This window comes from Piliocolobus tephrosceles, chromosome 2, assembly GCF_002776525.5.
Source record: "Piliocolobus tephrosceles isolate RC106 chromosome 2, ASM277652v3, whole genome shotgun sequence".
In the NCBI taxonomy this organism is placed as follows: Eukaryota; Metazoa; Chordata; class Mammalia; order Primates; family Cercopithecidae; genus Piliocolobus; species Piliocolobus tephrosceles.
The window spans coordinates 40,759,917-40,784,391 of record NC_045435.1 but is presented as its reverse complement, the minus strand read 5'-3'; the positions used below and the strand labels follow the sequence as shown (position 1 = coordinate 40,784,391).

Below are 24,475 nucleotides of genomic sequence, written 5' to 3'. Positions count from 1 at the left end.
TCCATCCATCCATCCATCCATCCATCCATCCATCCATCCATCCATCCATCTTTCTGAGACAGGGTCTCACTCTATTGCCGAAGCTGGAGTGCAGTGGTACAATCACGGCTCCCTGCAGCCTTGGCCTCCCAAGCTCAAGCAATCCTCTCACCTCAGTCTCCTGAATAGCTGGGACAGGCATGTACCACCACATCCAGCTAATCTTTTTTTTTTTTTTTTTTTTTTTTTCTTTTCCTGTAGAGACAGGGTCTCATTACGTTGCCCAGGATGGTCTTGAACTCCTGGGCTCAAGTGATACTCCCACCTCAGCCTCTCAAGGTGCCGGGATTACAGGTGTGAGACACCGTGCCTGGCCCTAAACTGCTCTTACAAGATGCCTGTCTAAACCAGCTACTGCAGCTAACAGAAACAGTTTCATTTAGTAGTTTTTGAAAACATTAGCCCTAAGGTTAAAGTCACAAAGATTTTTAAAAATGCAGTCCAAAAAGGTAGTAGGAAGTAAAGGCTACAGCCTGGCCTTCAGTGAGCTGCACTTGGAATATTTGTCACAATGCTCTTAGTTGCTCTATTTTAACAGAGGCTAAACAGAGGTAGAAAAGAAAGGTCCAGAGAAATAAATAAAAAAGTAATGAGGTTCCTGATGGTACATTTTATTAAAAAGATGGAGAATATAAAGATTTGAATCTGAAAAACATAACACAGCAGAGATATCAAACTTCTTCCATCCCCCCCACCCACAAATTGACAAAATGTGCCAAGGGCTAAACATGAATTTGTTACCAACACTAGAAACTGGAACTAAGAGGACAGGGCCTTCAAACTTGAGAGAGAATTTCTTTTAACTTGAGATAAAGGTATTCACAGAACAAGTAATCGGCCATGGAAGTTGTTATATCCAGAGCAGCAGTATGGGCTAAAAATATGGAAAGGTCAAGAAGGGTTTAGCTCGATTTATAGATACAGGATCTGTAACCTGTTATTAAGGAAATGAGAGTGTCTGGTGCTGAGGCTTGACAACCAAGCACACAGGCAGGCATTCCAATGACATGTCTCCTGGTGCCATCACCAGAGACAGGCTCCTGGGCAGATGGGCCCAGCTGGTGATTGATCTGATTACATGCCTTTTACTTCCCCTCTCCTTCTCCTCGTTGTCCTGTTTCAGCCTTTATTCTGCAGCCTGTTGAGTGGCAGCATGGTGACTGCAATGCCTGGGAAACAAGCCCTGGTTTATAGGCTCACTTGACTATTAGATGCTGCTGAAGTTCATTCACAGGTCCATCCCTTTGCCCTTAGAAGAAATGAATGTTTTCCTCTAGTGAATTGCTGCTCAGTGGTATCCTCTGTGCTCCTACCCCTTCCCAGGGTGACATCTCTGCCCACAGGCACTCCCATGGAGCATCCAATTTCCTGTGGTCCACTCTCAACCTTTCTACAGAACAAAGAACATCTGAGGAGTCCATTATGTCAAATGGGGAAATACTTCCATCTCCTCCTACCTGACCTGTTCTATGAGCAAAGTAGCCCAAGTTATCTCTAGGGGAGGACTTGCTGGGATTGCAACAGTGATAGAGAAGGACAAGAGAAAGAAAGAATTTGGCTAAAGCTATATGCTAGGTAGTCTGCCTAAAACAATGAGTTTGATTTTAATGCCTGTAATAATTCAAGAGTGATTGCCTCTGAAGACCTAGCTATCTATGCTAGAGCTGGGATACTGAGCCCCAGCTAAGGGCAACTACAGTTGACCTAAAATTGTCTGTTCTGTTCCTGGGAGAAAACAGGCAGTGGTGGCCAGGTTTCTGCCACAGTGAGGACTTCTGTCCCACCTGGAGCTCAGGGCACAAGTAGTCTCAGAGGACAAAGGGAAAGGTATATGGGGATAGAGCAACAAATGTTCCCATAGTCGATACAAGTCCCATACAAGGGTGGGGAATAGAAATGCAAATAGATTCAAATATGTGATGAAGTGTGGAGGAAGGTCATCCCCATATTTAAAATAAGCACATTTCCCGGGCGCTGGATCTGAGACCATATACTCATAACCTGCCCCTCCTCTGTGCACCTATAAACACTCTTTTCACACTCCCTGCACAGCATTCATCACATAGTATTGTAACCACTGATTTGAATTCAGGCAAATATTTATTGAACATCTACTACATGCTAAATATTTGCAAAGTGCTGGAGAAACGAGGATGAATAAGACAAGGCTCCCTGGCCTCCATAATTTAAGCCAAAATGGGTCTCTTGTAGAGAGACAGGGTGCAATGGAGGATGAACAAAAGGAGCAGGTGGCTCTATGGTGGGGTGGAGAAGCAAAGGAAAGACTTAATGGAAGAGGCAATGCTCGAACTGAGAATGGATAAATGAGGAGACTTTCACTGGATATGCCAATGGGAGGACATTCCAGGCATGAGCAGCATTGTGAATATAGGGTGAAAGAGCGAATGACATGGGGGCAGCCTGGGAACCTGAAAGTAGCCTGGTGTGGGCAGAGTACAGAGTGTGAGGGAAGGGGGTTGGCAAATAACTGTGTGTTCTGTGAGTCTGGGTGAGTAGGTATTAAAGGAAGAGGGAGTGAGGAGTGAAAATAGAATCCTGGAGAAGTTTGCAGGGATCAGATCATAAGGAACCTTGTCTGCATGGCATTCAGAAGTAGAGACTTGACTGGGAATGGTGGCTCATGCCTGTAATGCCAGCAGTTTGGGAGGCTGTAGTGGAAGGATCATTTGAGTTCAGGAGTTTGAATCGAGCCTGGGCAACATAGCGAGACCCATCTTTATTAAATAAAAAATAAAAATTAAATTAAAAATAAAAAAGTAGAAACTTTACCTTCTAAGACCAATGATGGGACAGTTGTAAGCAGGGGAATAACATGTTTTAAGATTTAGAAATGTCAGTCTTAATGCTCCAAAGATATTTTCATAATTTGGGACAATGTCTCTGATGTGATAGTAGAGAGAAACAGAACTTAATCTTTAAGTATTCTATGATTAATTATACTATTTTTAAAAGGGTCTAGAAGAAAATATATCAAAATTTCAACACTGAATATGTCTAGATGATGATTTATATTTATACTGTTGTCATTTTTCCAAATTTTTTTGAATAAGCATATATTTCTTTTATTAGTCAGAAAAGAACTATTAATTAAAAAAAAAAAAATGGAAAAGAGGCCAGGCGCAGTGGCTTATGCCTGTAATCCCAACACTTTGGGAGGCTGAGGTGGACCGATAACCTGAGGTCAGGAGTTCAAGACCAGCTTGGCCAACATGGTGAAACCCCATCTCTACTAAAGATACAAAAACTAGTCAGATGTGGTGGCACAGGCCTGTAGTCCCAGCTACTCGGGAGGCTGAGGCAGGAAATCACCTGAACCTGGGAGGTAGAGGCTGCAGTGAGCCGAGATCACGCCACTGCACTCCAGACTGTGTGACACAGCAAGGCTCTGTCTCAAAAAAAACAAAAAACAAAAAAACAAAAAACAAACACACATACACACACACAAAAAAAACAGTAAAAGAAAGATCCCTCTAGCAAGAGATGTTAGACTAAAATCTGAGAGGAAATGATTGCCAACAGTCCAGGGAGGAGAGGATTTTGAGCATTAACCCTAGAGACGGCGAGCTCCATATAAGGAAAATTCTATGCTTGATTTCAAAGCCTGGTGTACAGGAGGACTCCAAGAATTTATTAAATATGCTATGTAACTCTTGGGAAGGGATCAAAGCTCATGTGATGAGACAATGGGTAAGCTGGCTGGTCCAGTACCACCTACCACACCAACAAATTACCTCTTAGTTGCTCCTCTTTGATAAAAATTTGCATATCACAACTGTTAGGGTGGCTATTATGAAAAAAATAAGATATCGGGGTTCAATTCCCAGAAAGAGAGGCAGCAAAAAATAAATAAATAAATAAAAAAACCCTAGTACATGTTGGTGGGAATGTAGATTTGTGTAGACATTGTGGAAAACAGTATGGAGGTTCCCAAATAAATTAAGAATAGAATTATCATATGACCCAATAATCCCTCTTCTGAGTATATACTTCTCTTCTGGGTAGGTAATGAAGTCAGCTTTTCTTAAAATATCTGCACTCCCATGTTCATTGCAGTATTATTTACAATAGCATGATATGGAAACACCTAAGTGTTATTGATGGACAAATGGTTAAAGAATCTGTGATACACACACACACACAGAGAGAGAGAGAGAGAGAGAGAGAGAAATATTATTCAGCCTTAAAAAACAAGCAATGGGGAAAGGATTTCCTATTTAATAAATGGTGTTGGGAAAACTGGCTAGCCATATGCAGAAAACTGAAAGTGGACCCCTTCCTTACACCTTAAACAAAAATTAACTCAAGATGTATTAAATACTTAAACATTTTTAAAACCTAAAACCTAAAATCCCTAGAAGAAAACCTAGGCAATACCATTCAGGACATCAGCATGGACAAAAACTTTATGATTAAAATACCAAAAGCAATGGCAACAAAAGTCAAAACTGACAAATGGGATCTAATTAAGCTAAAGAGCTTCTGCACAGCAAAAGAAACTATCATCAGAGTGAACAGGCAACCTACAGAATGGGAGAAAATTTTTGCAATCTATCCATCTGACAAAGTTTTTTGTAGATCCACAATCTACAAAAAACTTAAGCGAATTTACAAGAAACAAACAAACAACCCCATCAAAAACTGGGTGAAGGATATGAACAGACATTTCTCAAAAGAAGACATTTATGTGGCCAACATGAAAAAAAGCTCATCATCACTGGTCATTAGAGAAATGCAAATCAAAACCACAATGAGATACCATCTCACACCAGTTAGAATGGCAATCATTAAAAAGTCAGGAAACAACTGATGCTGGAGAGGATGTGGAGAAATAGGAACACTTTTACACTGTTGGTGGGAGTTCAAACATCGTGGAAGACAGTGGAGCGATTCCTCAAGGATCTAGAACGAGGAATACCATTTGACCCAACAATCCCATTACTGGGTATATACCCAAAGGATTATAAATCATTAAATTTTAAAGACACATGCACAATAACAAAGACTTGGAACCAACCCAAATGCCCATCAGTGATTGACTGGATAAAGAAAATACGGCACATATACACCACAGAATACTATGCAGTCATACAAAAGGATGAGTTCCTGTCCTTTGCAGGGACATGGATGAAGCTGGAAACCATCATTCTCAGCAAACTAACACAGGAACAGAAAACCAAACAATGCATGTTCTCACTCTTAAGTGGGAGTTGAACAATGAGAACACATGGACACAGGGAGGGGAACATCACAGACCGGGGCCTGTCCGGGGTTTGGAGGCTAGGGGAGGAATAGCGTTAGGAGAAATACCTAATGTAGATGACGGGTTGATGGGTGCAGCAAACCACCATGACACGTGTATACCTATGTAACAAACCTGCATGTTCTGCACATGTATCCCAGAACTTAAAGTATTAAAAACAAAAAAGAGATCCTGCCATTTGCCACAACACAGATGGACCTGAAGGACATTATGCTGAGTGAAATAAGCCAGATACAGAAAGAAAAATATTGCACGATCTCATTTATATGTGAAATATTTTTTTAAAAGGTCAAAATATACACAAAAATATATACAGATAGAAAATAAAACAATAGCTACCAGCAGGGTGGAAAAGGCAACTAGGAAACGGGCACGTAGGTCAAAGGATACAAAGTAGCAAATCTGTAGCACGAACAGGTCTACAGACCTAATCTACGTGAGGATTATCATTAATAAAATTGTATTTGGAATTTTTGTTAAATACATCCATTTAGCTACGCTTTAGGTACTAATTTAGATTTCCACCAAAATTTTATGTAACTAATTAAAATCTAAATTTTAGCTACTCTCGTCACACATACACAAAAAAGTAACTGTGTGACATGAGAGATATGTTAATTTACTTCACTACAGTAACCATTCTACTATGTATGGGTATCCCATAACATCATGTTGTAAACCTCAAATATACACAATAAAATTTATGTAAAAAAATAACATATGGCTGTGGCCGGCACTTTGGGAGGTTGAAGTGGGAGGATTGCTTGAGCTCAGGTTCAACGCCAGTCTGGGCAACAAAGCAAGACCTTGTCTCTGCTAAAAATAAAAAAAATTAAAACATCAGCCAGGCATGGCGGCACAAGCCCATAGTCCCACTGACTCAGGAGGTTGAGGTGAAAGGATTGCTTGAGCCCAGGGGATCAAAGCTGCAGTGAGCCGAAATCAAGCCACTGCACTCCAGTCTGGGCGACAGAGCGAGACCCTGTCTCAAAAACACCAAAAACAACAAACACCTTACATAATATTCTCCAGATATAAAGCATTAGATCTAAGTCATTCCGAAGCAAACTGTTGGTGGGTATAGGGTACAATACATAGTTGAAAAGCTGAAGTCTGGATTTTCCAGGCCAGTGACATTTCAGGTTTGTAACTGGGTTAAAACAAATTTTGTGGAGGCTGGGCATGGTGGCTCACACCTGTAATCCCAGCACTTTGGGAGGCCAGTGCAGGAGAATTGCTTGAGGCCAGGAATTTGAGACCAGCCTGAGCAACACAGTGAGACCCTGCCTCCACAAAACAAAAACAAAAACAAAAAAAATTGGTGGAAATCTAAACTTTTACCTTCTTACAAGAACCTCAGAAATTGGCCTGGTATGGCTCATGCCTGTAATCCCAGCACTTTGGGAGGTTGAGGCAGACGGATCACCTGAGGTTGAGAGTTTGAGACCAGCCTGACCAACATGGAGAAACCCTGTCTCTACTAAAAATACAAAATTAGCCTGGCGTGGTGGTGCATGCCTGTAATCCCAGCTACTCGGGTGGCTGAGGCAGAAGAATAGCTTGAACCTGGGAGGCAGAGGTTGCAGTGAGCCGCCATTGCACTCCAGCCTGGGCAACAAGAAATAAGAGTGAAACTCCGTCTAAAAAAAAAAAAAAAAAAAAAAAAGAACCTCGGGAATCTGTTCCACAAAAGAATGCTAGAAGAACCCAGTCCCTGGAAACGTACACCTCTGCAATGGATATGGCAAGGCCATTATTTTTTCCCATCTGGATTCTGAACTTTTGCTAACTCCACCTGGCTATTGACAAAACAAGTTAATTCTTCTAAAAGGGGCCAAAGCACACACACAAATACAGTCTGGCCGTGGCCATGTTCTTCCATGACCCACAAGGCTGGCCCAAGGAGGAGATGAATGCTGTCAAAGTAGGAGAACCAGAGGGCAGGAAGTCTTGCTGAAGCAGGTAGGGCACATTCTCAGGGTGCCAGGCCACTAAGTAGACTAAACAGGAGCTCAGTCCTGGCCAGTCTCTTCTCTAAGGGCAGAGGATTATAAGCCAGGTTCCACTGGGGCCATGCTGAGCCCAGTGAACTATGCTGGTGTGTCACCCAATGATGAGCTCAGAGAGGGGTGGGCCTTCCTTCTTTTCCTTCTTTTCCTTCCCTTCCTTCCTTCCCTTTCCTTTCCTTCCCTTTCCTTCCCTTCCCTCCTTCCCTCCCTTCCTTCCTTCCTTCCTTCCTTCCTTCCTTCCTTCCTTCCTTCCTTCCTTCCTCCCTCCTCCCTCCCTCCTTCCCTTCCCTTCTTCCCTTCCCCTTCCCCTTCCCCCTCCCTCCCCTCCCTTCCCCTCCCCTCCCCTCCCCTCTCCTCTCCTCTCCTTTCCTTTCCTTTTTGTAGAGACGGAGTCTTGCTTCGTCACCCAGGCTGGAGTGCAGTGGCGCGATCTTGGCTCACTGCAACCTCCACCTCCTGGGTTCAAGTGATTCTCATGCCTCAGCCTCCCGAGGAGCTGAGATTACAGGTGCATGCCACCTTGCCCAGCTAATTTCTTTTGTATTTTACTAGAGATGGGGTTTCACCATGTTGCCTAGGCTGGTCTTGAACTCCTGAGCTCAGGCAATCTGCCTGCCTTGGCCTCCCAAAGTGCTAGGATTATGGTGTGAGCCACCACACCCGGCCTAGGGACTTTCTTTTTAGAGTCTCGGTCTTTCATGCCAGGAAGATGGTAGAATTCTGGGGCTCCAGGACTTCAGTTTAGAGATACACTAGATTCTCAAGGCCTTGATTCTCAAACTTAGGGAATAAAACCAAATTGTATAGATTGTTCAGCTATTACTCTGTAACATTCACCCAACCAATCTATCGCTGGCAAATAGTAAATTTCCATGTGCCCAGCTTCATACCAAGCTACAGGAGATAAGGATGACACAGTTCCCTTTCCCTGTCCTTCACAAGGCAGTTGAGGAGGCTAAGAATTAACCTTTGTAGATGCTTGATTATCAATTTACAAAGCCCATTCATACCTAGTCAATTATCATCATAACTCTTTTGGGATTAGATTTGAATAGACAGAATCAGCATCACTAATAAGTGAAGTAAAAGAGAACCCCAAGTAGACTAAGTAATTTTCCCAGGACTATACAGTAAGCAGCAGAGGCAGGACTAAATCCTAGGTCTTCTGATTCTTTACACACTCACTGCCAGCAGCAACAGTCCACAGGTCTAGAAAAGGTTTTATTAAAAATCACACAGTGAAAGCAGGGGGAGCCCTATTCCTGGCTTAAAGATAATACCTTAATGCAAAACCCAGAAAAAGAATGTTATTGCTGTCTGGGGAGATGGGTGAGCATCCTTTCTTGATAAACAAAAGCACTGATTAAAGACTACGGCTGGTGGCAAGACCACAGAAGGGCCCATTGACGTCCAGAAGGACTCACAGGTGGGTAGTGAGTCTTCAGAAGTTTTATCTGCACTTCAGATAAACCCTGTCTTTGTTCCTTAACAGTAGGTCTTGTGCAGCAGAGATCCTAACTCACTGAGGCAGAAGCTTTGGTATAACAATGACCATGCAACCATAAAGCACTGGGGGCAGCTCTGGGAGATAGGAACATGGGGGAGCTCATGGCCTTTGGGTGGAGCCAGGAAGCCAAATGAATTCTAATGCAGAATTTGGCGCCACGGCTTGAGCAACCAACAAAGCAGAAAGACTTTAAGGACTAAGTAAAGTCCAAGAATACCAGATGCTCCTGTAAGATGGAATTGAATTCTGTAAAGTGGAAAAACTTTATTAGTTCTTCCTCATATGGAACGAAGAAAACTCCCACCCACAAGTCTAGGTTCTGCCCTCTGGGGTAACAAAGAGTTAGGTGCTCTTTGCAACCTCATTCCCATGGCAGTGCTTCAATTACTAGAAGACAGCTCTTAAGTATCTTCTCCTAACTTCTTCCCATACTTAACCTTGGTTTCCTCAACTTTCCTTCAAATTACATGGACCACATGGTCTGGTTATCTCCTCTGGGCCCCTCCAGTTTGTTCAAGAATATTATAGAAGGTTGCATTTAGAATAGAATAATAGAATACATTGGCTGGGCATGGTGGCTCATGCTTGTAATCCCAGCACTTTGGGAGGCTGAGGTGGGTGAATCATCATGGTTAGGAGTTTGAGACCAGCCTGGCCAACATGGTGAAACCCTGTGTCTACTAAAAATACAAAAATTAGCCAGGTGTGGTGGTGTGCCTGTAATCCCAGCTACTCAAGAGGCTGAGGCATGAGAATCACTTGAACCTGGGAGGTGGAGGTTGCAGAGAACCGAGATCATGCCACTGCACAACTCCGGCCTGGGTGACAGAGTGAGACTTTGTCTCAAAAAAAAAAAAAAGGAAAGAATAGAATGCATGATTCACACACAGCTCATGACGTGTGTGGTCTGAATACCTTTGAAAACTATTGCTTCTCTTGATCTGCACATTGTACTTTCGTTAACCAAGCCTGTGATAATACTCGCTATCTTAGCAGCTATCACACAGTTGTACTTAGTCAAATAAATACTCCAGAGCTTTTATGGGCTCTGGATCTTTTCTTCTTCTAAGCTGAAGAACTGATAAGGAATAGGACTAAGAGTCTTGAAGGTGAAAATACAACTTAGTGCTCTCAAGCATGGCTGAGATATTATCAACCTAGTATTGTTACATTGCTACCCTATGTGGGAAGGGAAGAAAGAGAAAGTGGTGGAAAGGACCAAGAATCAACTTTTGGTAGGAAGATTCTAAGAAACCAAACCACTGCTTCCTCTTTCCTTTCTGTGACGTGAGCTTGGTTTTACATGTTAAGCCAAAGATAGCTCTAATTCTGGGCTTACTGTAGGTCTTCAAGAGTAGTTATTGCTGGAAGAAGTTAAATCCTTCATTATGGCAAACTCACCACAGAAAGGACATTCATTCGACAGACATTTATTGAGAGCCTATAATAAAGCCAATCAACACCAATGCCATCCCACATCCCCTCTTCTCTAGAAAATTTGCTTTGATGGGACTTTTCTATGTCTTTCCTTACATGTTTAACACCTAGCCATGTTTAACACCACATATCACATGTATTAGTGGCCCAGAGACTGTCAGCAGTGTAAAGCTTAGCAGTAGTAGTAGGCAAAACATAATCCAAAATATAAAAATAAAAATAAGTGTAAAAGATTTTTTTTTAATAATAGAGCAAAAAAAAAAAAAAATAGTAATATCCTAAATGACTTACCATCTAGCTAGGGAGGTAAAATGCAAATGAAAACATTAAGATATTTTAACAAATTATGCTACAGAGCTACTTAAGAACTGTTCCAGGCAGTATGTGGCTTTAATAATTACCATGGGATTACAATGGAAATTTGGCCTGGGCTGGTCAGAGGAGCCCCTGTAGAGAGGAGATTTGAGGAGGACCCGAATGACCATTATGCTCTAGATCAGCAAACATAAGAGGGAGAACATTCCAGAGAAGTGGGGCAATATGAACAAAAACTTGGAGGGAAGAAAGCCAAGTGTGAGTTTGAGGATAGCAGAGAAAATAATTTGTTTAGAACAGAGTTCATCAACCAAATAAATAACTAGATGCTGGAAAGGTAGGTTGGAGAACAGGCTACAAAAATATCAGAATATTAGATAAGTGTGGACTTCACGTATACGCCAGTGATTCCCAAACTTTGATTATATATCTCTGTCATTGAAAATAATTTTGCTCATGTACCCCCAAACATGTAACTTGTCTATAAATTCTGTATCTATGCTACTGTACTATCATTATATACATAAGAAAACACATACAAAACCATTTTAAAATGATATAAAGAGGCTCTAATATTTTCTTCCCATACCCCAGTAAATTGTCTTATGTACCTGAGGGCACCCCCACATTGGAGACCACTGCTTACGCAGCCAAGAGGGAGGCAATAAGCAGTGTTTACAGAAGACCAATTTGGGGTGAAGGCAGACTGGGTGGGGAAAGGGCAGGCAATGGCTACTGCAATAGTCCAGGAATGAAGTCAGAGCCCAGGCTCAGATGGTAAAAGAAAAAAGGCAAAAAAGAAAGAAAAAGGATGACTTTAAGAAAAAAAATTAAATATAGCATTTGTAGAGTGAAGAGTGTATATGGGTTGGTGTGGAGAGGAAGGGAGAGCAAGTGAGAAATATCAGAGAGGGGTCTTTGAAAAGTCAACGTACTGCCCACAAGATACTTAACTCCTGCTGGTAGGAAAAGGAGAGATGGCAGGAAAATGGACAACCTTCAAGAGTTTGACACTAGGTACTAAAAACAGCAGGGTTATTTTCTTTTCTGAATTAGAAAGGAAAATTTAGCAGGAAAAAAATAAAATCATATGTATTAACCCTTATTTATACAGGATATGCTGGGATATTTGAAAAGGCAGTTACTATAGTCAAAATTATTAGGTAGCTTTCCATAGACAGCATCCATCATTTTCCTCTAGCTCCTGGGCCAAGTGATTACTAAGACTGCCCAACAGAAGTCTGGCAGAAGCACAGGCATTTATCCTAATGAGAATTGCAGGAAAAGCTAAATGGGTGATATGGATGAGAGTAAAAGAAAGGAAAATGCTTCCAGTTGTCATTCTGTGGTGATACACTTAAATGCAAAAACATGAGAGTGGAGGAACAGCTCTATCCTAATGAGCTATCCAAAAAGGGCCCTTGCACCAGCATTATGCCAAAACCCCAAACCTGCTCAGACTCATCACCTATCCCTCCAATCGGCTGATGGGTCAATGAGACAGTCACAGGCTAGACAGGCTTCCAGTGGCTTATGCTCAGGTTTTCCCCCCATGGTAGGGCTAGGCACTGGCTCTCTTAATTTATTGTGGTGAGGTAGCCACACACTTTTGCCCATTCCCCTTTATAATCAGCAGTCTACTTTTGAGAGACTTTGCAAGCTGGAAGGCTACCCAAGGTCCGCCATAAAATTTCCTAGTGCTATCAAAGATCAGTCAGTGTGTTCTGGGTCTCAGCTTCACAGTGCACTAGCTTCTGGGCTAACCAAATATATATCCAATTGCTGACTGAATGCCACTTGCCTGTGGGCTACTGGATCAGACTTGCAATGAGTTAAGTTTGTCTTGGATAGTTTTCAACTTTCATCAACGCTGCAGCCCCCAAATGATCTATTAATTCCCTATGCCCATTCCCAAACAAAGTCAGAAAGGACTCTGGGGTACAGTTTTTTAGAAACCATCATTAGCTGCAATCACATAGGAGGAATGAGGACAGGTGCAAAGGAGAAAACGGCAGACAGATGCAAGGCTGGAGCAGCGTGGAGGTGAGACACACACAGAACTGCCTCCAGGACCCCCACTTACCAGCTTGTTTTTGACCAACTTTTCTATTGCACTGACAAGGTCTGCAGCAGTAGGTACTTCAGTGGAAGCCTGCCGGGCTGCTAGCAAAGAGGAGGACTGCAAGACATCGGGCAGCAGAGGAAAAGCAGATTAGCAAGGAATAAGGAACAGTGATCAGGAAGTAAAACAGAAAGTCCAAAGTTCAAAGCAGGGAAGGGAAGCAAAGTTCTGTGTTTAGAGGGAACAGGTGATAGACGGAGAAGAGTGTGGGTGTAATACAGGCCTGCCCAACCCCTTATCAGAAATTCTAGCCAGCAGCAAATGGATGGGACTAGGCTATCCTTAGGCAAGCCTATGAAGGAGGGGAGAGGAGGAATCACTGACTTCCTGGGAGGCCTACAGGCCAGGGCTGCACCTACTGACAGCAACAGCTTGGAGGGTGGGGGCTACTGCTCCGTGGGCAAACAAGACTTTGGCCACTACACAGTTGCCCGTTGCTGTTTCGGGGTGTGAAGGATTCAATAAACTCAGCCTCCAGTGTGTCCAAAAAAGGGAAAGAGTCCTTGCTTTACTATAGCCTTAAATATAGATCCTTATTATGTGTCTAGCAAAAATGCTAGGGGCAGGACCCTTAGCGACCAGCAAGCTAGATACTCCCTTCCTATATTCTCTCCCTCTCTCTTCCTCTCCCGCTCTGCCCGACACACATATACCCTTACCCCTCCACAAAGCATAGCTGGCTCTGGTAAGGCCCCTGAACTGGAACACTAGGAAGTAATAAAAGACTTGAGCAGGAGTCCTGAAGCAGCCAGGAACTATCCTGTTCATAGTAAAGAGAGACGACTCCAGGATCTCCCTGTGTCCCCTTTCTCCTGCACCAGCAATAAGGAGTTGTCCGTGTGGTTGTTTGGTCAGTGGTTTGGAGCTTCCTGCTCACTGAAGGATGGTGGTTTTTTGTTTGGCTTTTTCTTCCTTCTTCTACCTGAGAAGAAACTGGGGGAGAAATGGTTAACCCCCCACAGTACGCGTGTGCTTTTACTTCCAGTTTATCAGAGCAGACGGCAGTGGTATTCCCAAAGCCAGGACATAGGCTCCTTCAAGTGTGCCCCTTGGGTTAGAGGAAAAGTTTCAAAAATGAAGCTTCTCATCTAATCTAAGTTACTTTATTAAGTCTTTGCTTCTGAGATGGGAGGAAAATGATTATAATTCAGGAAGATATAATAATATTATTTTTTCTGTCTTGGGGAATGCAGGAAAAAGCTTACATCTATGTGGAAAATCAAGTTATCCTCTTTTTAATCTAGTAGTCCTACTCCCGGGAATTTATTCCAAGGAAAGAAGTCAAAAGAACAAATGCTTTATATACACAGTGATCTGTATGTAGTAGTATTAGCCATAGTAGCAAACAATGGAAACATCCTGTTACGATGTCCCCAACAGGCTGATCAAACACATTATGGAACAGAAAATAAGCAAAGTTTTCTCCAGCTATGAAAATTATAGCTAGGAAGAAAACAATTAATGCAATTTTAGGAAACGGTAGCAAATAAGACATTGGACATATCATATGCATATTATAATTGTAAAAGTAAAACGTACACACATATGAAAAAGATTAGAAGGAAACATGGAGAAGACAAGTGCACAATATTACAATGGTGAACTTTTAAAAATTCCTTTGACAGTGTTGTAAAAATTGTTTTAATAAATCCAACTCCATTTGCTAGATGCTCTGAAGTTCATCCCACTCCCAAACATTGATAAAAACATACAGAAATCAAACAAGCAGGAATAAGGAGAATTCGTGTATCTGAAAAGAAACTGTTGCCATCTGCCCCATTTCTGGGTAAGGAAAAGGCTACACAAATAAAGGTAAGTCAGAATTCTCAGTTAAAAATTATCCAGAAACAATGGAACATCCATTTCTGTAAACAAGCTGTGTTTGAGGGAATTAGAGAGAGAGGGTGGTGACCTTATGCAAGCAGGGCCCTTGGACAGAGGGCTGTGTGAGACATGGGCACCCTACTCTCCAGGCCACGATCGCTGTTTATAAAATACATTACAAGTAGGCAGGGTCTCATTCCCATCTCAAGGTGAAGCACCAGCACTTCTGTCTCAGAAACGCAGGATGGCATAACACCAGCCTTCCCACTATGTTTCTTCCCAATGATCCAGAGTCAAAGATCTGGCCCTGAAGACAGGGCCACCAACATCACCTAGGAGGGGCCACGACTAGGTGAGTCACATCATGGGGGTAGCTGCCACATCTCAGAGTCCCTAGACTCTGTCCTTCCAGCCTTCCAGAGGAAGACTTCAGTTAATGTCTGTGGGTTAACAATTCAAATGCAAAGCAGAGAGAATTAAAATAAGAAATGAGATGTCACCAGAAAGGACACATCCGCAGACGGTGCTTTTTGAATTGTGTGCTCGATGGTACTACAGAGATTTGTTTCCTGCTTACACTTGCTGGGCCACCTCCTGGAGGGAGGCTGTCCCACTACAGGACAGAGCACTGGAGAGCACAGGAGAGCCTGGAGGGACAGGTAGGCAAGCCACTGCGTCCACTACCACCACTGCAACAAAACAGCACTCAAAAAAGCAAATTGAAAGTGATGTACAGTCAAAACCCAAAACTGCCACTTCCACATCTAGAGTTGAAGAGAATCAGCAACACTTAAGGCAAGAAAAACACAGTGACGTGAACGCAGGGCTGCAAGGAGACTGAGTGGCAAGTGAGGGAGAACACAAAGCTGCCCCAAGCCTCGGGTCAGTACCTGGAAGTACATCTAACCCACGCTTCTGCTCCAGAACAATTGGGATGATCACCGGGTGACTGGAGACACAGGGAGCATCGATAAAATACCAGTGAGCCTCTGCATGCCAGTGGGCCAGGGAATCTTGCAAAGCAAAGACAGGCAATTTCGCATATGAGGTTTGTCCACCTTTGACAATAACTTCCCCTTAGCAGCATCTCCATTCCTCATACTGTCATTGCAAAATTTGACCAACACTGGGCTTGACTGGTAGCTACCATTAGTTAGAGTTTAGAGTTAAGTATAGGGAAAACAACTAACATGTAGGTTGTACAGTCAGGTATGACAAAATGGTTGTGGACTGGAACTACCTGGAATTGCTCCTTTTAGGATGCACTGCTTCCAAAGACAGAACCATTACCCTTTATCAACAGGACAAGACACCAGGCAGATTCCCACTTTGAGAATTCTGCACACACCCCCTCCACTGCCTAGAATGAAGATGGACCTCCAGGGTTGGGGAAGGGACACCTACCAAATAGAGACACAATTGACATCAGCATGGATTCATGCGGAGGACGAGATAACATGGGAGAAAGAGTACGACTACCCCCATCACACACAAAAAACAAAATCACCCCCTGCACATTGCTCTTTTAAGTGAGAAAGGAAAGAAGTTCTACCATTTCATCCTGTGTAGGGTCGTTGTCAAAAATCTTCATAGGTGGTGGGAGGGGTGTATGTGACTCTTCATCCGGCTCATCTTCACCCCAACCTTTCTTGCTCTTCTAGAACAAAAGAGCAGCATTAGTTACTGTGTCACAAGCTAAACATGCCAGTGGTTCTGGACTTGACATTAACAAAAATAATACATAGGAGGAGAGTTCGTCTCTCAACTCATTCCTAACTGTTCAGTCACAATTTCCTCTTTTGAAACATGGATACACCTGCTTATTTCAAACGAGAGTGAGCACCAATGGGGAACACACACACAACCCCAAAAAGAAGCAAAACCAGCAACTATCTATCTTATTGATTAGCAAGAAAAGAAAAAGCTGGAAGTAGTCAGAGAGAGCCTAACTTTTACATTTTTGTAGAGCTATGAAACCATAGCCCAAATGCCACCAGGCTCAGCTGCCATTTCCAGAGGGAGAAATGGCAGGTAGCATAAAATCACAACAAGAGGGAGTCCGGTTACACATCACAAAGAAGTTCTTAGCAACATCAGTGATTAGAGCAGGATTGTGTGCCAAATAAAACAGGTATCTCATTTCCCCAACCAAAACATATCCAGTGTCTTTTGGTTACAGAATCTCAGCTTCGTCCAGCCTAACTTTGGCTACAGTCTCTCAAACCTTCCAGTACGGGTATTCATTAGTTTTCATGAAGGCCCATTTAATCATTGGCTGACTTTCTGATTAAAGTTTTTCTTTGAGCTGAGACCCTGCCTATTGTAATCTTCATCTGTTCATCTGGAGTAACTCTGAAAGGTGTATTCTTTTTGATGTGTGGCACTACTCAAGAGACTTGAAAACAGCTATAATCTTCTAGCACAGTCCTGTTTCCAAAGTGAAACAATCTTCATTCTTTTATTCTAAATATAAACAGGTCTAGCTGGTTTTAATGTAGTCCTTAGTAGAGGTAGGGAACTAATGACCAAATGACTCCCCTCAGGCCCAGGTCCTATCTCCAAATCTGGCAAATGGTTTCTGTCTGCTGGATGTCTTAGGTGCTAGTCAGTTTCTGAATCAACCACAAATCAAACTGGCCAATGTCTTAAGAATAAAATGAATCCAAATCACTTAGGCTCAAGATAACACACTAGTGGAGATTTGAATGGCCTAGTTGACAAAACTTGAGGAAGGAGACATGTCAGAAGGCCCTCTTGATGGACAACTCTGGGGCCCCATGTAAGTACCTCATCAGCGCTGTCACCCTGAGGGGTTGTCTCATCCCCAGGCTTGGGAGATCCCAGGTCGAAGCTCTTCCGACCATCCCGAACTTTCTTCTGCTTTTTGATGTTTCCATCTGCTTTCCCGCTGTTAAGCCGACGCACAGGACTCGTCAGCCACTTCTTAAGGGTGTTGGTGGAGCGCTTGGGACCTGGGGAACTGTGGATGGAGTTCAGGGAGGGCTGGGCCTGCAGGTTGGCCACGGACTCGGACTTGCCTCCATTCTCACTTGAGGAATGAGAGTATGCATCTGAGGAAAAGGGACAGACACAGCCATGTCAGAGGCAGTGAAGGCAGGCCGCAAAGGGTACAAAGCAGAATATCCAGGCCAGCTGTAGACCCCAGTCCAGAGAACCCTCTCAAGAACAGCAAGAAAATGTTTGACTCACTCAATTTTTAATGTATGAAGCACCATTCCATACAGGAGTGGGCAGAAGACAGAGACTCCTGCCTTCGTGGAGTTTACATTCTGGCGGGAAACACATATAATAGACTATAACAATAAAATAAGCAAAATGAAAAGTATGACAGGTGGTGAGAAGTACTACACCAAAACAAAAAGTAGGGAAAGGGATTAGGGAGTGCTGGGGTTGGAAAAGAGGGTACAGCTTGAACAGTTGGTCAGGGACAGTCTCATGACATGACATGTGAGCCAAGGCCTAGTGGTGGTGACGCCATCTGGCGAAGGGCCTTCTGGACAGAAGAGCAAACACAAAGGGCCCAAGGCAAGGCCTGGGGTGGCCTTGGTGGAGTAAGCCAGGGGTGATCAGTAAGAAAGGAAGTCAGAAAAGCTGCCAGGAGCTGGGTCAACAAGCATGTGGTGGGCCAGTGTTACGCCTCTGGCTTTTACCTGGAGTGAAAACCCACTGGAAGACTCTGAGCCAGAGTGATAAATATGGCTTATATTTTTAAAGGTCATTCTGGTTTCTATATTGAGGGCAAGTGGAAATAGGGATACTGGTTGGGAGGCTACTGCACTATTCCAGGTGACGGACGTTGGTGGTTTAGAAGTAGGGTGGTCCTAGTGGTTGTTAGAAGTGATCAGATTCTGGAGATGTTTTGCTGGAAGGGCCAATATGATTTGCTGACAGACTGTGCATGAGATATGAAAAAAGAGTCAAAGGTAACTCAGGTTTTGGGTCTGAGGTTAGGACAGGGTTCCTGAGATGTGGAAGAATACAGGAGGAACAGGATTGGGGGAGGGAATATAGGAGTTTAGTTTTAGACATCTTTGAGATGCCCATTAGATACCTGAGTGGAGAAATTGAACAGCAGCTTGCCATCAAGTCTGGAGCTCAAGAAGTGCTAGTGAGCTGGAGATAATTGCGGAATTGTCAGAGGAGAGATGGGGTTGGAAGCCATGAAGCTGGGTGAGATCAGTGAGGAGCGTGTATATGGATAATGACAAAGTCCAAGGACTAAGCCAGAAGCAGGAAGATGAGAGGACAAGAAAGTAGCCAGTGAGGTAGGAGTAAAACCAGGAGGGTGAGGTGTTCTGGAAGCTGCATGTGGAAAATGTCTTACAAAGGGAGAAATTAGCTGTGTCCAATTCTGCTTGAAAGGTCAGGACAGATGACCTAAGAATTAAGTCTTAAAACTGAGCAACATGGAGATCATCGGTGACTTTGAAAAAAACAGCTGTAGTGGAATGGAGGGGGCCATGGCCTAATTAGCGAGGATGCAAGAGCATGGGTGTAAGAAACAAGACAGAGTATAGAGAATTCCTGTACTGTTTTAAAGGCATAGTGATTGGAGAACAAGAGTTTGTCTGGTTTTGTTTTTTAAATCTCAGCATATTGTTTGTAAGCCGTATGCCATATATTGACTATTTTCAATCATATAATATGCTTGCAATAGCCTGAACATTTTATGTGGACTACCATTTCATTCTCCGCATAACTCTATGAAGTAGATTCTGTTATTGTCCTCATTTTACAGAAGAAGAAACTGCAGACTTAAAGAGTTAACTTGCTTAAGGACATACAGCTTATAGGGGCAAGGTGAAATCTGAACTCCAGACAGCCAGACTTGAGCACTAAACTACACTACTGGAGCCGGGTGTGGTGGCACATGCCTGTAATCCCAACTACCCGGGAGGCTGAGGCAGGAGAATCACTTGAACCCAGGAGGCAGAGGTTGCAGTGAGCCAAGATCGCACCACTGCACTCTAGCCTGGGTGACAGAGGGAGACTCCATCTCAAAACAAACAAACAAACAAACAAACAAACAAACACTACTGGGCCTTTCATGTCTACTCCCGCCCAGTTCTCTAGGCTCCCTCTGAATATGGGGTTAGGGATGAGGTTGGAGGAAGAGCAAGTCCAGGGAAAGCCTCACTGCCATGGAAGAATAGAGGGGCGAGAACAGGCATGTGGCAGATGTGGGCATGCAGGAAAAGCACATTGAGCAAACTTTATTTAATTTTCCCTAAATCCTTGATTTCTGAATACTCACTAAACTCGGAGGAGATCAGTATTAGAATCTACCTACCTTGGCTTTAGAGAACAGTTTTGAGTTATTCAAAAGAAAGCCCTTTAAGTCCACTTCAGATGTCTTCCTAGCTCTCAGTGCTTGGGCATGCTGTTCTTGTTTCTGCTAGTATTGAGAAAGCCGGGATCCCCAGACATTCGAAAGTTGCACAGGAGCATCGGCATGCAAATCAAGATCCTCAGTGAGAACTTCTAAGTAACAATTATGTCATGGAGCACCGATTAGCTCATCTATTCTAAAGATATATAAGACAGGTTTTTATTTTCATAGACCTCTTATCCAGCTGTACATAGACATCCATACACAATGGTAGAGAGAAGCAGAGAGAGAGAGAGAGACAGAAAATGAAAAAGCAAGATTGAGCACGCAAAATAAAGATACATTCACAAGGCTGTATGTGATTAATTGCCAGAGGGCTGGCATGGACTTTAGCTGACAAGTAAGCAGAGTTCAGAGGGTCAGATCAGTGTAGGTGGGATTGATCTGAAAAGATTTAATGGAAGAGCTGTATCTGAATAGAAGGGTGAAGGAATTCCAAAAGGGAGAAACAGCAGGAACAAAAGCACAGAGGCAGGAAAAATGAAAAATAGGTTACCAGCCAGTAATAGATCCTTTGGGTGAAATAAAGATTAGTGGAGAAAGAGAACCTGGATAGAAAAATTTGTGAGGACATTCAATAATAAACCAGAGGAGTATAAACTTTATTATGAGACTACTGGGAAATGACATAAAAAGGGTTTTTGTTGTTGTTGCTTTGTTTTTAATTAATCTTGGCAACTATATACAGCACAGCCCTGGGAAGGAGGAATTAGAACCCAGAAAGCCACACTAGGGCTGTGCGCAGGGAATACAAAGAAATGAACGTGAGACACTTCAAAGCAAGAAGTGATACCATTAGCATCTGAACAAATCAAAGGTGAGTTGTCTCTGTGAATGCTGCTGCTTCTCATCATCACCATGGTCTTGGGAGAATACCTGACCAGCTCTACCTCGCCCGCACATAGGCCCCCTGACAGTGCCAGTTTGCATACTGATACTTAAGTCAAACACAGGACTAGGTATTTAAACAAATTATTAGAGTGGCTTTTCATATCTACTCAAAGACTGAGTCACCTTTTCCTATAATGACTTTGCCCTACACCTAGACTAGAGGTCTAATCTACCTGGGAGGCCCTCTGGCCTACATGTAGCCAACAGAGAAGAAATAAAATCCTGAAACAGGGTGAAAGGACATGGCCGGGCTTGGTGGCTCATGCATGTAATCCCAGAACTTTGGGAGGCAGAGGTGGGCAGATCACTTGAGGCCAGAAGTTTAGGACCAGCCTGGCCAAAATGGCAAGACTCCGGCTCTATAAAAAAAAAAAAAAAATTAGCCAGGCATGGTGGCACATGACTAAAATCCCAGCCACTTGGGAGGCTGAGGCATGAGAACAGTTTGAGCCTAGCTGAGATCACGCCACTGCACTTTGGGCAATAGAGCAAGAGAAAGAAGAAAAGAGAAAAGAGAGAAGAGAGAAGACAGAAGAGAGAAGAAGGAAGGAAGGAAGGAAGGAAGGAAGGAAGCAACGAAGGAAGGAAGGAAGCAACGAAGGAAGGAAGCAACGAAGGAAGGAAAGAGGGTGGGAGGGAGGGAGGGAAGGAAGGAAGGAAGGAAGGAAGGAAGGAAGGAAGGAAGGAAGGAAGGAAGGAAGGAAGGAAGGAAGGAAAGGTGAATGGATGTTTTTGCCAATAGACAGCTGTCTCCAGTGGCTACAACTGGCTGGTCTCATGGGCACCAATCTCAGGCTTTCTGAGCCTTGACCCTGCTGGAACTTTTTTAGATATTGCTAGAGTTTTGTGAATAATTTGGAAAACAGCGGCAGAGTACTTGTATTTGGAAGCATAAAAATTGAGCTTCTAAAATTCTCTGGTATGAAGGGTAACTCATAGGGTTGCTATACTCAGGGAATATTAGGAGATCGATTAACTTGGTTGGCATCCCTTTAAGGAAAAGGTTGTAATCTTATCTCAGAAAATTCCTTGCTGGCTGTGGTCTTGGGTGTGTTGACATTGTTTCTGAAGTGTTTGGTGTGGGTCAAACTACTGTTCTCAGAAGGTTGGGTGATAAACATCTTCAGAACACTGGTAATAGAAGCAGAACCTCTCTGCTATCTTTCTGCTGATAAGCTTGCAGAAGCTTTTCATTCACTAGACCCCTGTGATTCTATGTGGCTCTACTGAATCTAAGCCTTCAAGACTTATCATCAGCACGTCATGTCAGCACAACTAGAGGCCTGGCCACATTACTGTGCCTTGTGTTACCAGGCAAGACAGATGGACTGTCTAAGATTTCTGTTCCATGGCACACCATGACCTGGTTTTGAGATTCCCAAATGCACATTTTGAATGACCATTCCTCTGTCCCTATTGTCATTTACTTCTGCTTTTTTTTGCTTTCTGTGAAAATTAATGGCAAGAGTATAAAGTACAAATTAAAAACCAAGAGTAATCTCAATTTTGTTGTTTCAAGTTTGTTCCACTCAAACAACTGGAGCTATGGAACCATGGCCCAAGTAATGGGAATCTCAGAGCTGGAAGCAATGTAATTCATCAACTAGCTGATGTTCTGACTTGGGACAAGACCATTTCCAAGACACTTTAAATGCCTGGTTATAAAGGAATGTGGCATCATTTAGATTAGAAACATCTACTTAGTTAATGGCTTCTTCAGAGGGATTGGCATGTTATGCTCATCCCATCTTTTTTGGAAAATGGCTGCCATTAGCTGTGGGAGAAGTTATTTTACTATCTTTCTAGATAAAACAGTTAAGTGACAGATTTGGAACATCTACAACAATAATATTGTTCTCTCATCAAATCATCCCAAGTCCAGGCAGGTATTATTTATTAGGATTCTCACCTTAGGAAACAGAAAATGAGACTGTTTTAGGAAACTGAGGCTCATAGTGACAGGTAAAGGCAAGACTTAAACCTAGATCTGACTCCACCACACATATATTTAATCTTATCTCTACATCCATGTTCACTCCATGTGTTCCTTTCATCTTTACTGTTATTATAGAAAGGAGCATCAAGTTGTTTAAAGGTTTATATGTGGAAAAGCGATTGTAACAAACCAGTAACAAAACTAGTACCAGCATCTAGGCATCCCTAGGCCTATTCTAGGGCTCTGAACCAACGCTTCCTCTTTAGCAAAGAGGCCTTAGAAACTTCCCAGAGACCAATGACTGGCATTAAGTAAATGGGAAGACAAATGAATCCCTGGACACTGCAAATAACAAAGAGCCCCTAATGTTCTGAATTAAAAAAAATATTTTCTGAAGCTAATTATATCATGAAATAGTTTTAAAATATAGAAAAATGTAGAAAAAATTGACATGTATGCACCCATCACTTAGATATAGTGTAAACATTTTTCCACATTTACTTTAGGTTTTTTAAAAATAAAAGATTATAGATATAGTTGAAGCCTTTTATGTTGCCCAGTTGCAATCCTACTCTCTACTTGCCCTCATCAGAGTTAAATTCTCTTCTGAAGCTGGTGTGCATCTTTCTTATCCATGTTGTTAAACATTTACTTTTATGTGAATATAGTATTATTTTGTGTTTTATATTTTATATAATTATCATAATGTAGGTATCACTTTGCAACTTCATTTATTCAAAATTATTTGAGATTTATTCATGTTCATATATGTAGATCTAGCTCAGTCATGTTGTTATTATTTTTTTTTTGAAACAGAGTCTTACTCTGTTGCCCAAGCTGGAGTGCAGTGGTGCAATCTCAGCTCAGTGCAACCTCTGCCTCCTAAGTTCAAGTGATTCTCCTGCCTCAACCTCCGGTGTAGCTGGGATTATAGGCACACGCCACCACACCCTGCTAATTTTTGTATTTTTAGTAGAGATGGGGTTTCACCATGCTGGCCAGGTTGGTCTCGAACTCCTGACCTCAGGTGATCTGGCCACCTCAGCCTCCCAAAGTGCTGGGATTACAGGTGTGAGCCACCATGCCCAGCCTCATGTTAATTGTTGAATAATATTCTTTCATAGGCTATATCATAATTTTGTAACATCTTTTCCTAATGATGAACATTTGGGCATATGGAGATACAGATAGAGATAAATAGATATATAATTGTACAAATATGTTTGCATGAGTGTGAGAATTCTTCTAGGCCAGTGCTTCCCAAACTGTCTGTGGTAAAGAACCAATTTTACTTGTTTCCAATCTATTTTGGACCATTATTTTTTTTTTTTTTAAAGAAGATAGAGATGGGGTCTCACTATGTTGCTCAGGCTGGTTTCGAACTCCTGAGCTCAAGGGATCCTCCCACCTCAGCCTCCAAAGCGCTAGGATTACAGGCATGAGCCATCATACCTGGCCAGACCAATACTTTTATGAAATATATCACACTCTTGGATGTTGTGGAACTGTCAAAACACTCTTACTTTCTGTGCTCATCTCACTGTCGATTGGTTAGTTCAAAGACCTTGGCTGTCTGTAGGTCACACACTGAACAGCACTGCTTTTACTCTAAAGCATAAATCTCCAGGTGGAACTGCCTGGCTCCACCACTGAGCAGCTGTTATGACTCTGGGCAGGTTACCTTGGTTTCTGCATCTCTGTATT

The 24,475-nt window shown here is 42.7% G+C and overlaps 1 protein-coding gene across 12 annotated transcripts in view; it reads right to left on the bottom strand.

Annotated features, from left to right (window-relative positions):
- KALRN (kalirin RhoGEF kinase) overlaps positions 1-24,475 on the bottom strand; it is a 645,945-nt gene that overhangs the window by 71,871 nt on the left and 549,599 nt on the right. For 5 of the 12 annotated variants that reach the window (XM_023214951.2, XM_023214959.2, XM_023214965.2 and 2 more), the window contains 3 exons: positions 17,322-17,605; positions 16,087-16,191; positions 12,672-12,767 (listed from right to left, as the gene is read on the bottom strand). In XM_023214951.2, the coding sequence (XP_023070719.1) occupies positions 12,672-12,767; positions 16,087-16,191; positions 17,322-17,605 (485 nt within the window). The remainder of the gene's footprint in view (positions 1-12,671; positions 12,768-16,086; positions 16,192-17,321; positions 17,606-24,475) is intronic. The other 7 variants (XM_023214975.2, XM_023215063.2, XM_023215059.2 and 4 more) reach the window with 3 other exon arrangements.